The 15093-nt window shown below is 31.3% G+C and overlaps 1 protein-coding gene across 1 annotated transcript in view; it reads left to right on the top strand.

Annotated features, from left to right (window-relative positions):
• LOC117178666 (polypeptide N-acetylgalactosaminyltransferase 2-like) overlaps positions 1 to 15093 on the top strand; it is a 369602-nt gene that overhangs the window by 86497 nt on the left and 268012 nt on the right. Inside the window, exon 4 of the mRNA XM_033370091.1 lies at positions 6504 to 6602. Within this exon, the coding sequence (XP_033225982.1) occupies positions 6504 to 6602 (99 nt within the window). The remainder of the gene's footprint in view (positions 1 to 6503; positions 6603 to 15093) is intronic.

Genomic DNA, 15093 nt, shown 5'->3' with positions numbered 1-15093 from the left:
TATTATAATTATGTTATATTATAATAGTCTTATTTAAATCTTGATCCGCATTTGAAAGAAATTTAAGAAATTGGCGATTTTGGAATTCATCTCGTTTGGATAAAAACTCAATTATTTCATTGAAAAATTAATTATTATGATGAAAATGTAACTATTTTGTAAAAAAGTCCTCTTTTCTATCAAAAATTCAACTACTTTGTTAAAATTTTTATTTCTTTTATTTGAAGGTTCATCTCTTTCGTTCAAAATACATTTTTGAAACTGAGAATTAATCTATACCATTTTTGGTTAAAAAGTCATGTATTTTGTTAACAATTCGTCTTTCTTTGTAGAAATTAAATTGCTTTATGGAAAATTTATACTTTTTGATTAAAAATTACATTTTTCGGTTGAATTATCAACTGTAAATATTTTTTGGGTGCAAAGTCGTTTTGCTGTAAATGCAACTATATTATTAAAAATTAAAATCATAATTTTTGGGTGGAAAATTCGATTATTCACTTAAAGTTTAACTACTTAGTAAAAAAATTAATTTTTTCTTATTAAGGATTCATAATTATAGTTGAAAATTCAACTATTTGCCATTAAATTAGGTTAAAAATTCAGCTTTTTTGTAGATAATACTCTATTTGACTTTAAAATTAAAAAATTTATTAAAATTAAATTGACCTTTTTTAGTAGAAATTTAATCTTTTTGGTTGAAAATGTATCATTTTTGCACAAAAATGCAATTGTTTGGTTAAAATATAAACTGTACACCTTCTTGGGTTTAAAAGTCGATTATTTCACTAAGAGTTGAACTACTTTCTAAAAAAGTACGTTTTTTACAAGGGTGTATAATTATGGTTGAAAATTTAACTATTTGGTTGAAAGTTTAACTCTTTGAATGGAAACTCATATTTTTCGTTTAAGAAATTCAACTTTTTGTAGATAATTCGTCTTTTTCACTTTAAATTTAAATAATTTTGTTGAAAATTCATGTATTTTGTTTAAAATTTGTCTTTTTTTGTGGATCATTAATTTTCTTGGTCAAAAATTCATCTGATTGGTTGACAATTCAACAACTTTGTTGAAAATAAATTTTTCCATTAAAAATTATTTATCTTTATCCGAAAATGTAACTATTATAGGATTGATTAAAAATTAATTGTATATATTGGTTAAGTTTGAAAATCGTTTTTTTATAGAACATTAATCTTCTTGGTCAAAAATTCACCTGTTCCCTTGAAAATTTAACAATTTTATTGAAAATTCGTATTTTTTCCTTGTTCAATTCAATTTTTTTATCACAGCTTTTATCTGGAAATTGAACTATTCCATTTTTGGTTAAACTTTATCCTGTAAATTGTATTAGTTAAAACACCAATTATATGTTAGGAAATTATTTTTTTGTATTCGATTATGACTTGAAATATTATTTCAGAATAAAATTTCTTTATTTTTAACCCATTCAATTAAAAAATTTTTAATTAAAAAAAGAAAATTTCGTTAATCATCAGCGATATTTGACCGTTCATTTTATGTATTTGAAAACATTATAAAATTAAAAAAAAAAGCATCCGGAAGATTTTAAGGAATTTTTTTTATTTTGTAGTTGTTTTAATGTTAGGAAAAAATCTAATTAACAAAATATATCAATTTTCAACCCAAAAATTTACTTTTTAACAAATTAAATTAATTTTCTGTCAAATAATTGGTGTTTTAACTAATGCAATGTACAGGATAAAGTTTTAAACAAAAATTGAATAGTTCAATTTCCAGATAAAAACGATTAATTATCAATCAATCCTAGAATAGTTACATTTTCAGATAAAAAAATATTTTTTAATCAAAAAAATAAATTTGTAATAAAGTTCTTAAATTCTCAACCAACAACATGAATTTTCGACCAAGAAAATTAATGATCTACAATAAAGGACAAATTTCTAACAAAGTACATGAATTTTCAACGAAATTATTTAATTTTAAAGTCAATAAAACGAATTATCTATAAAAAGTTGATTTTTTTCAGCGAAAAATATGAGTTTTCAATCAAAGAGTTAAACTTTCAACCAAATAGTTAAATTTTTAACCATAATTATAAAACCTTGTTGAAAATAACAGTATTTTTTTACAAAGTAATTCAACTTTTAGTGAAATAATCGACTTTTAAGCCCAAGAAGATGTACAGTTCATATTTCCATCAAACAATTGCAATTTTGACCAAAAATGATACATTTTCAACCAAGAAAATTTAATTTCTACCAAGCATAGTTGAATTTTCAACTATAATTATGAATCCTTATTAAGAAAAAATTAATTTTTTTACTCAGTAGTTAAACTTTAAGTGAATAATCGAATTTTCCACCCAAAAATTATGATTTTAATTTTTAACAATATAGTTGCATTTACAACAAAACGACCTTGCAACCAAAAAATATTTACAGTTGATAATTCAACCGAAATATGTAATTTTTAATAAAAAAGTATAAATTTTCCATAAAGCAATTTAATTTCTACAAAGAAAGACGAATTGTTAACAAAAGACATGACTTTTTAACCAAAAATGATATAGATTAATTGTCAGTTTCGAAAAATTATTTTCAACGAAAGTGATGAACCTTTAAATAAAAGAAATAAAAATTTTTAAAAAGTATTTGAATTTTTGATAGAAAAGAAGACTTTTTTACAATATAGTTACATTTTCAACAAAATAATTAATTTTTCAATCAAATAATTGAGTTTTTATCCAAAAGAGATGAATTCCAAAATCATCAATTTCTTAAATTTCTTTCAAATGCGGATCAAGATTTAACTAAGACTATTATAATATAACATAATTATAATATTATCATTAATATATATATATATAATAGTATTAATATTTATATAATTTATATTTTATACTTGAAGTAACGTAACTTCAAAATTCACGCATTAAAGAGGCGCGCGAAGTATTCAAATCATGAGAATCGCCAGCCCAGCATCGAAATCTGGAAATATTAAAATCCCAATCTCTTCATTTTATTTCAAAGCAGATAGAGATATAAATAGAACCGCCGAAGTGTTCCGACCGGCAATCGTGCACCTTCGAGTTTTTTAAATTCAGAAGAGGAGAAATGGGTTGCGCGCGCAAACCAAGCATTTAGATCGTCTCCTACCATATTCACATGGACATAGACGTGTCATAGTATTGGACCACGTCTCGTTTCAGATCTGGGATCACTGGATCAGACTCGAGACTGAGGAAACATCGTTTCTAGCAAAATTACTCCCCTACGGTCCCATCCGTGGCAAGATAAATAGCGTCGACTGTATTTAACAAACAATTTTTTGAATTGTTTGAATTCAGGAATTTTCTAGTTAGGATATTTTATATGTCAGCCATTTTCGTTAGGGATTTTTTAAATTCGGTAATATCTTATCGTCCGGAATTTTATTTATTTTATTTCTCGTGAATTTTCCAATTCCACTTTTTTTATTTCGGGACTTTTATAATTTCGGGAATTTTATTATTTGAATATTTTTCAATTAACGAATTTTACAGTGTCTGGAATTTTATTTTTCGGAATTTTTCAGTTGCTTTTACCGAAAAATAAAATTCCCACATCACTGTAAAAATTCTGAAATTATAACATTGTCGAAATATAAAAGTCCCGAATTGGAAAATTCTCGACAATTTACAATCTTAGCGAATTTGAGAATTGCCGACAGAAAATTTCTGAATTATGCAATATCCGGGCTGGACAACTCCCGAATTTGAACAATTAAAAAATAATTGTTAAAATTTTTTTTCAAATACAATAATAAAATACTTATATCAATGAAGAAATTTTTTTAAAGTTTAAAGTTTCTAAAAATTATTGTTTGAAAATGTGCATTGTATTTTTGTACACTACAGAAAACGCTCGCAAAAATAAAATTATTATTAAAAAAAATAAAAATAAAAATGAAAGTCGCGTTAAATCAGTTTGAATTGAATCCTGCAAAGTTTGTTTCATTTGAAGCTCACGTGTTTTTAAATTTATGTTTGTATCACATTTTTATACAATTATTGGGTTGGTGGTGTGTAGAGGGGACGTGACTTTTTTCGCCGGATGCGCCGTCTATATTTATGGCGGGCAACTAAACCCGCACCGCATCTACGTTTATAATATCATTGTAGAAACTGATCTGCTTATACACTGGATAGTGGATGACGTCACAAGCGCTTCTTGAGTTGAAACCGTAAAAAAATCTGCTTCTAAATTTTAACCCGAAAGCTTATCAAAGGGTCCTTGAGTGTCGGCTACTCTATTGATATAGCCTATCTGCTTGTTATTTATGATCGAATTCTTATTTCAATTTCAGCCTCTTTGCTTGTCATTTATACTTGTATTTTTATTTCAATTTCAGAAAGAACCTTTACATATATCTACCTGAGTGCCTGCGGAGAATTTTTCAGAGCCTTATATGCTTGAAACTTGTTACTCGCGGATTTTAAGGGTCGCTGATTACGACTATGCAGTTACATTATAAACATTCAAAATGGCGGATCCAATTTGGCGGACGATTTTTTGAAACCAAAACAGATTTGCTTCAATATTGGCAGTTGCTATAGTACAAGATTAATTAAAAAATTGATAAAGAAGTAAATTAGGTATCCCAACGTAACACAGATTTTTTCAGATCATTCCGCTGCAGAATTTTGAACAATGAGTGAATTAACAAGTAATTGAACTTCAAGGAAAGTGCGCTTTTTCGATTTTCGTTTGTAAGTTTGTAACAGAAGATCGCGTTTTAAGGAACAGCAGTAATCTGCTTGCATGTTCATATTCCACCGTGCCTGATACCGTCTTTCCATTTCTTGAATATCCTGGTGGATCCTTTCCTCTTGTTCTTCGCTTATGCTGCCAAGATTTAAATTGAGAAAGTAATCCAACTGATTAAAGAGAAAATGCACTTTAAACTCATATTACAACCTAATTTGCGAAAAGCTTGAAGCATGTTGTTTACCAAAGTAAAATTCCTCATCCCTCATCAATGATCTGATTTGTGGTCCGTCGAAAATTCCCTCTTTCTGTTTTCCATCACTTAAGGGCATGCTCTTCGGTAACCACGTGACCAAACTAGTCCCCGATTATGAACATTTTTTATGGTGTTCACTATGTCCACACGGATTGAGATATCGTATTTAAAATTTGACAGATTAAGTAAACAGAACTAAAGAACGTTTGTATACATCAATATGTTTATAATTTTAAAGAAAGTTTATTTATAAATTGGTGAAATAGGATATTACCAATCGAGTTATTGCACTTTGCAGATCATTTTCGGTTTGGCGCATTTCAGATTTTTTTATTCGCATATATTTTGCACTGACACCAATTTTGGACTAAATCGTCTAAACCTTAAAAAAATTAATATAAGCAATAAAATTTGCACATTCGTTGTAAATCTATAAATAAGTATGTGCATACACGTAAGCTCTCATTATTTTTGCAGCATTTTTAGCGATTTCTACCCAGGAAACAAGAAACGGTGGACCGCGTTTCAATCGTATTTCAAGTCGTATGAAATGTGTATCTAAAAGAGGAAAGGCAGATTCCTGACGATAAGTTAGAGGTATCAGTGAATCGGAGAGGTGGTTATTTTACGATTCACGAAAAAACATTTCGTTACCGATTTAAAAACTACGGTTAATCGTAAAACTAGTATTCACAGAAGAAAATTATAGATCAGAAAATAACTTCATTTTTTAAATTTATAATCACTATAATATCGGCAATGTCGGAAATTATAACAAATTTCCTATTATTTGCGAGCAATGGGAACCTTAAATAGACAAAATTTCCATTTTTTCGTTATATTTATTTATTTAAAAACAATGAAAAACTAAATTAAAAATCAAGCTCGACAACTTTCTTTGAAATTTAATCAGCTTTAAAATAAACATTTAAATCGGTCCAAATGGAACAATAGAAAGACAATAGCATCTAATAAATTATTAACACCTTCATTTTTCGGTAATTTATTAATTCATTATGAATTTCCGAATACGTTGGAAATTTTCAAACACATGAAATTTCTGGTTATTTCTTATTATTGTTGCCCAAATTGCAATTTCCTGAATTTTGTATAAAAAATATCGTGTGCAACAATTGCTAAAAGTAGCTTATTGAAAATCTTGTGAAATTTACGGTACTTGCCTTGAGCTTACCTTCAGTTCATTTCCCGCTCATCTTCGGCTCCTTTATAGTTGGCCTACGACTTGCTTTCGACTTGCCTACAACTTCCCTTCGATACTCCTCTGACTCGGACCACGAACTCAACTTAATTTAGGATGAATATTATTGAGAATGAACTTTTAACCTTGATCTCGAGCAATTATTACTGGCTTTAAGTTTCAATTTGCCATATGTAATTTATTATTAAATTAAATATTATTAAAATTAAACATTAAATTAAATTTATTATTAAATTATAATTAAATTTTAGGAAATTCAATTAAGTTAAAATAATAAAAATTTTTACTCATGTTTCAGGTGCCGATTAAAACAATGGGGAAAAGAACTTCCAGCAACTTCTGTTATTATCACATTCCACAACGAAGCTCGATCAACTCTTTTAAGAACTGTAGTCAGGTAATTTGTTCGTGAAATATATTTAAAAAACCAAAAGATAACACATTCTTCAATTCTTCTTTTGTTTTCTTGTGAGTTTAACATTATAAAATTAAAAAATAATAAAGACATTTACATGTGTGTTCCTCAAGCTCACACTTTGAAAACTTTATTTATTATTTGCATTAATTCTTGATTCATCTTTAGATAATAGTATGCATATCTGCATAGCAAGAAAGCCTTTCTTGTTATAGAAACGGTAATTTTCAATTTAATACCAGACTTGTTACGATAGTTCAAATATCGGAGAAATAATCGAAAGATCAAGTTTTCCTCATCGCTGCGTAGCGCAGGCAATTGCAGTTTTATGCCTATAAATTTTTTTCTGGCAATAAATTGTCCTTCAAGTGTTTTATGCAGTTTCCATTTTTTTTATTACTTGAAAACGTCAGATAAAATTATCCTTTCAACTCAAGCTTTAACCTTTCGGTGGGCGCGTGGCAGCATGGAGTGCTACCACGTCAATATTTAAGTGATAAAGGTTCTCGAACAAGAAAATACGTGTGCAGTAAGCTGAAAACAGTTCAAGCACGAGCCGGCCGTGTACGCACACAGAGTACCAAACAATCATGTGCGATTTGATTCGAATGCCGGACCGATAGGTGAACGGTATATAACCAGCTTGCACTGCAGCAGCGTGGCAGATCACACGCGATTGGTTGGCGGTCTGTGTGTGTGCACGGACAGATCATGCATGAGCCGTTTCCAGCATGTTGCACACGTATTTTCTTGTGCGAACACCTTAAATAGGATGAGGGGTTTTTTAATCGGGTGGGGAGGTTCAGTACCTGCAGTCAGCAATACTGGTAACACATTATAAAAATATATTATATTTACAATTCAACTAAGGGTGGTGTCGGTACAGTGGGTAAAATGTGCGCTAATTACTCAACTGCACAGTAGACAACGAGATGGCCTTTAGGGATTTTTTTCAGTTTTTTGGCTGTAATGTGTTCAAGACACAAATATATAATTCAGTTCGATAATAAGGGTTGTTCATATTTATTTTACCTGCAGCCTTTTTTATTGGATACCTTATTAAGTTCGATATCTCACAAAAAATTGCAAAATAAGAGAATATGTTTCTGGAACAACTGTGGAATGCTTTCCTTTCCTTCCCTTTAACCGAAGCGAACGAGATCACATTTCTCATTTAAGCTTGATATTTATAGATACAATTTCTTGTAAGCGAAAAGCTAATTATGACATTTTTCTTCGATTAAAGTGTCAGGCGCCTTAGAGTGATTGTCATTTTTTTTAAGGTTGCAATTAAGTAAGATCTCGAAGGTACTGAAATATTCCTTTAACTTTTTCTTCAAGCCCTTTAATGTTTTACCACGTTTTAGCTATTTATTAAGATAAACGACAAATAATTATCTGCTGTTAAAAAAAAGCAAAACAACCAAATAGGTCAACAGTTTAAATTCGTGCAAAGTAGGTAATTGATAAAAAATTCGCAATCCGTCTGCTTTTTAAATATTTGTATTAAAAGTTCAATTTAGAAGGTAATGCATAATCTTAAAGTGAAATATATAATTTGAAAGAAGAACTCTCACAAATTGTGTAATATTTATTGCAGAGAATATTTGTAGAAGCACAATGAGCCGCGCAATTGATAAATAATAAATATAAAATTATAATAATTATCTAAAACAACAATGGCTGACACCAACTAAGCTCTTTTATATGTACAATGAACAATTAAATATTCAACTAATAATCCAATTCAATACTTACTACAAAATTGATGTTTCGATCGTGCTTGACACTCATTGTATGATGCTGTGAAGCCGACATTAATTTCTGAAAACGATGGGCGCAAAAATGTCTTCTAAATCACGTTTAATGACATTTAAAGTTAAAAAGCAAATTTCCGAGTTGTTTTCAAATTAATTCACTTAAGATTCTTCAGAGAACAAATGTATCTTCAAATCGTATTTAAATGTAATTTTCATTTGATTCAGGGAAAAGGAATATTAAAGTAGTTTTAAAAAAAATTGCTTCAAATTAAAACGAAATAACATTAAATATGAATATACTATAAATATAATATAAAATTAAAACAATATTACATGCGCGTCACATGAAAATAAGAAATGTACTAATAAGTCGAATGTTGTACTCGATGTTGCTTTTCGGCAGACCCCACCCACTGCCGTGAAAACAATCAGAGTAATCTATTGGATACCGACCTAGCGTCCGGCACCGGACATATATACACTGCCTATTTAAAAAGCTGTTAAAATCGAACTTGGGCAGATTTTTCTTCTAAAGATTTGTAAATTTTCCATGCAAAAAATACATTCTGCAAAATAGACTGTTTTGAGGCACCTGTTTTTACATTGCTGCATAATTGTGCCAGATTCATCTGTAATCTGATTTTTTCTTTAAACTATATGCATGCGTGACCTTCAACGCATTCAGCGTGTGTTGGGTTTTTTTTCCGTTTGCTAATCCGACTGTAACCATTTTTACTACGTCTTTTACTAAATCAGTGAGTGCTTGTCTGTCTCGACATATATAAATGGAATAGTTTTGGGTTTTTATTTCCAGTCAATTTAATGATTTTCCTAACAGCTACAAATTACTACTCAAAGCAGTAAATATTACAACAGTTCGCACCTGTCCCTCAATTGCAAAGTAAAAATAGTAAAGTGTAGTCAGTAGTGTGATATTTAACAAATGGTGCAGCAGAATGTATTTCCGTGTATTGATATATTTCCCCAAGTAATTTTACAATTGATTATGTAGTCATATAAGTGTCAAACTCATGGCCGTGGATCCAACTAAAGAGAGCTTGTAACCAGTTAGACGCGGCAACTTCTACTTGACGAAATACAGTATAAAGAAAGAGCACGTAAATTCTGTAAAACAAATTACAAACAAATGTAAAAACGTTAATAGAACATTTAATTGTGTGTTTAAAAACTCCAGACGAAGTTCGACATTGTGTGCAATTTATGCGAGATTGTGCTTCACAAAATAATATTGAAAAATTAAAAAAAAGTATTTTCAAATAAGGGAAATGCAAGTAGAACTTCATCAGTTCTTTCATCTGAAGAAAACTTGGTTCACGTCAATATTGATAAAATAAATTGTCCAGTTGACAAATGTAAAAAGGTAGTATTACAAATAAATTAAATTTGCAGAATATGTATTCTTTAGATGTTGTACGTCATTTTTGTTCTTTATACAAAATAAGCAGATTTTATTAGGAATACAGTTAGAGAGTGCATTTAATATATGGCTTTTGTATAGCGCAAACAATACAATGAAAGCTATCGCGACGTAGCCTAAATATCCACGATTCAATTCGCCTGTGCGTTGAAATTCGTTCTAACATATTTTGACTGTCTTGCATACTTAGCCTGGCTCTCCTTAATTCGTCACCATTAATTTTTTTGCACAATTGTATTCATTGTCCACTAAGTTTGTCTAGATCTTGATCTTCGTAATTTATATTGTAGGAAACATTTATCCCATATGTTTGTTTATTCTCTAAATGCCTTGGTAAATGTAATTTGTCTTAATATTTATATAGCTGGCAATTTTTTCCATTAATAAGAATACTAGTTTTGACAATTATATTTTTTACTGGTCACTCACATATAATGTCTAAATTAATATATACTCGTACAGTCGGTATTATTATGTACCGGTCACGTGTAGGGACAAAAGTTTCTTTATGGAAAAGGTCGGGGAAAGAATCACAAGAGGATGTGGCATATCGTCTTAAAAGACTTGCTTCTCAGTTTTTACTTTCAGATAACTTAATGTTTGGTCTGTTGTTCTAGTGTTACATAGGCCTATTGGTACATAGAAATCGCGATAGTGGCATATATATTCATTGTCCGGGACGATGGATAGGAACACACCAGCAGTTTTCTCCGTGATTGGAATTAATGTTTTTCAAAGGGTCTTCCTGCTTTTCTAAAACAAGGATATATAGGATGTACGTACACAATACTTGTACCACAGCTATTGTTAGTTAGCTGATGTCGATCACATGCTGATAGTTTGATTCTTCGATATCGTAGTCATGACGTGTGCGATGTTTTTCCTCGAATTCTCCTATAGCTGACTTTAGTATCTTGGGTGTTAAGATTTCTGGGTGTACTACCCCGTGCTTACTGTTATTGAAAGCGTTCATGACTGTATTGGTGTCTTCGTCCATCTCATCGATCAGAAGAGTAGCCAACATTAATTTGGAATTTATAAAAAAATTCACGGTATTAGCGTTCAGTCCTGAGCCAAGGTTTCGAAGACCGTCTGATTCAGCGTTTACTTTTCCTTTAGGTTTTTACAATCCGTTGATGAAGAATCGATGATGAACTTAAGGATTTTGGTGTGGTTAGTCAGGACGTCGGCTAGTTGTTTCTTGCCTTTATAAATGTTGTCGAACTCGTTGTTTTTTCTCTAGATCCTTGTCGCTCAGCGTTCCGAACATGTTTTAGAGATCTCACATTTATCTAAATAATAGATTTAATGCTTTCACGATGATTCATATTCATAAAAAGAGATATTTCGGGTTCCAATGGTGTACACAATTCGTAGTTTTATACACGATTAGAACCCAAAATATCTGTTTTTTGCCTATAGTTTCTACCTCTCGTTAATTGCAACTCGTATATGGGTTTGCATTCTTCTCCACCAGTTGTTTCAGCTAGCTGTAAAGTGTAGTCCACCGCTAAGACTCGTTGCTCGGTGGTAGTCATATTGACTCCTATTATTACCAGCCGCCATCCTTCTTGAAGGTGGTGCACCCTGTTTTCCTCCTCAACGAATACGTTACCTTTCAGTTCAGCGATAGTAAAGTTAGCTTAAATCCCTATCACTAGGATTAGCATCACTACTGTCTTGGACATTGTGTGAAACATAAAACGGTACAACTTGATATATGTGGATTGACTTAATTTTGCCCTTATCATTTAGGATCAAATTGTTGTTTTTTACTAGTTGTATTATTGTGCCTGAGCCTTTTCTTGCTGGGATCCAATTTGTTTAATATATTGTTATTTTTCTATTTGACCAAGTCTCAAATTTAAAACATCGGATGGCTTCACGTTATATTTTTATCCAATCTTCTTTGAGACTTCTCTTGTTGTAGCTGGATCCTCTCCTTAACCTTTTGTCGGTATTTCTCATACTTAGCTTTCTATTCCCGTATCAGGTGGCTGTAGGTAGGTGTGGGTGTTTGGGCCAGTGTCGAAGGAATATTTGGGTCTCTTCTAAAGGTTATCTTGAAAGGTGAAAGTCCCGTCGCACAGTGGGGCAATTTAGCAAAAACAGCGTAAAAAAATCAAAATGGCTGATCCATTATGGTTGCTCAAACGATAAGAAAGTTTAGAAATTTTGGTCAAAGAAAGTAATTCTTATGAAATTTTGTATACAGAGAATTTTAGGATCTCTGAATATGAATCTTAAGACAGATTTTCATATTAAAAATGCCTGATACAATATGGCAGGAAATTAAACTTAAAAAATTAAAACATGTTTTCAAAATCAGTGACCATGGTTTTTTGGGTCCCTGAATATCAATCTTGAGTCAGATTAGAAAAATTCAAAATGGCCTATCCAATATTAACGACCGAAAACTTAAACAGTTGAATTTTGAAAATTCAAAATGGTCGCTTCAATATGGTGAACGAGAAAATTGAAAAATTTACCAATGTCAGTAAAAATCTTTACCTCTAGTTTTTTTAGCGCTTCGATTCCGAAATTTAGGCCAGATTTTCTTAATTTTAAATTGCCGATTAAATATGGTGGACGAAAAAATTGAATAATTGATACATTTTTGTGACAATCAAGGCCTATGGCATCTCTAGCCAGCTGATTATGAATCGTTTATCATATTTAAACAATTTTAAATAACCGATCCTGAATGGCGGACGGAAAACTTAAAAAATTTATAAGTATTTTTGAAAACTAGTATCTGCAGCTTTTCTTGGTCGCTGATTACGACTCTTATGTAAAAAAATTCAAACTTTTTAAACCAGAAAGGAAAACTGTAAATAATTAGCGAATTCTAAATTAAAAAAGAATTAGCTTCCATGAATTTGCGTACGAAATTTTGTTAAAAAATTAGTAAACTTTTGTGCAGAGCGACATACATTTTCTACTCACTGTTTACGAATATTAGGATGGAAATAAATTGTATCGTCACTTTCTGTGTCTGATTCGAGATTGTTACCATTTTTAACAAGCTTTTAGCACTATCACTTAATTCTTTCATTTTATTTTCTTTTTGGACACGTTATGAACTTATTACTGGATCTGACGAAATAAGCATGTAATGGATTGTTTCTTTATTATACATTTATCGTGAAAACAATCTACTAAAGTCTGCTCGTATTCCTTTACGTTAAATTTTCTATGAGGAACTCATGGAGTAACCGCATTATTTTTTTGTAGAGTGAAAAATGTCAAAAAATGTAATTAACTTCTGCTGAAGGTGACTTCAAGCGCATCCATAACAGCTCAAGTAGTATATTGTGTGCGAAGTTTAGAAATAAACTTCTCTCTAACTTGCATCGCAGCGTTGTTGTCTGAGGTTTCCACTGCGTGGCGTTAGCATCCAGACAAAATTCTTAAAGTTACCGACGGAACGCTTATTAACTGCTACTAAAAGAAGATGCACTTGAAGGTGTCTTCGGTCCATGTAAGTGACAGGTATTTTATTTTTTAAAGTTTTTAAAGTTGCAAGAAAAAGTATTGCGATTACCCCGTGAGTTTCTAATGCAAATTTTAACGTAGAATCCAAATTTCAACAATTTAAAAGTTGATTTTGCTGTTTTTTAGTTTTTTAAAAAGGAACCGAATGGGAATCCAATGGGATCTTTACGGGTACTTTGTAGAGGCTACATTCGGTTCCTTTAGTCCGCCTGGGAATTCTTACATCATACAAAAATTCTCAGCAGGTACAAAGGTTTCGAAGGGCCACGAATTGATTATGGTGACGTTACATTTTGCGAAATACGTCGCTAAACGGAGAAAAAAGGAAATAAACCGACATGTCATGTGTATGTGTGTTGTAACTGTAGTTGTAAGCCACCAGGCTAGCTGTCACATTGACATTGATGTTTTGTTGAGACTATCTCCAATTGGTAGTATGTGAAAAATAATTAGACACGTGTCCCGGATTTTTTGGTCCCTTGTAAGAACTATGAGCGTTTGTAAATCGCATTACCCTAGGATTCTGAACCTCTACCAGTTCACGCGCTTGTACTTTCATCAAGCCTCGCTGGTTCAGTGGTAAAGAGCCTAAATGGCGACCACGCTGCCATTAGTTTAAATCTATTTGTCAACTTTGTTTCTTCGTATTGTACATATGCTTAATATGAAATCTCTAAACGATATTGTCGATTTCGATTGTGACAGTACTCGATTTCCATTGCTATATGCGTGAGACACGAGTTGTGAACGGGCTAGACAGAGTTGGAAAATATTGCAAAAATTGTCACGATTGCTCGTTCTTTGATAGCTACACGCGTGCGAAAGGGACACTCGTGAGTCATCGTGAGTTAGACAGTAATGGAACGTTACACGCGTTTTCTTGAAGTTAAATGATCCCAACGAATCTGGTTTGATCTGCGCTTGCTTGGATTTGAGTGACGTTCATCGGCTACGGTGCGCGTCTGTACTTGATTTTTAAATACGTACGCGAACAAGAGCCAATGAGTGACGCACAGTTCAAGCATGCGCAAGTATTTTTGGATCACTGTGGGAATAATAATCGAATCAAATTTCGAGGTCTCTAATACTAATCAACGCTTCTCATTTACCACCACCTTTCCACCCGTACGACTGCAATCGCAATACAGGGCATCTGCTTGTTATTTATGATCGTATTTTTATTTAAAGTTCGAAAAGAACATTTTAAAGCCTTCAATGCATTTGAACGAGTTATCTGGACCATTAAATATATCTACCTGAGAGCCTGCGGAGAATTTCTCCGAGCTTCTCAGAGCCTTGAGAATCTTTAGCATATACTCTGAGATTTCTATCAGTAGGGTTAGTATAGTTTTAGTTATAAGTTAATGTTTAATCTATTATTTGTAATTAATATCAACATTAACATTAAGTAATATTTCTATAAAGCATGGATTTTGTTATCAAAGTCCATTGCCGGTGGAAAATGCGATTACAACTTTTGAAATTTTCAGGTTAGGAATTAATGTTAGAATACAAAAGCGAACTCCTGGTTGCAGAATTAGATAATTTCGGCCATTTTAATGTCAATCTTCCGTATATGTCTACAAAAATATACCAGATATTATTTTTTGCTATGAAAGGTAACGAAAATGTACTACAATACTTTACGAAAGTTAAGCTTTTACTGAAATTTTTCTTGCAAGTTACACAAAGATTTCATTCAAATTTATAAAATGTTTGGTGAAAAAACAGAAACTATTTTAATCAGGATTAAAATAAAAAATAGCTTTTTATGTTTTCA

Source organism: Belonocnema kinseyi, chromosome 8 (genome assembly GCF_010883055.1).
Source record: "Belonocnema kinseyi isolate 2016_QV_RU_SX_M_011 chromosome 8, B_treatae_v1, whole genome shotgun sequence".
NCBI lineage: Eukaryota > Metazoa > Arthropoda > Insecta > Hymenoptera > Cynipidae > Belonocnema > Belonocnema kinseyi.
Note: the sequence above shows the minus strand (reverse complement) of the source record. Positions and strands in the feature narration are given on the sequence as shown.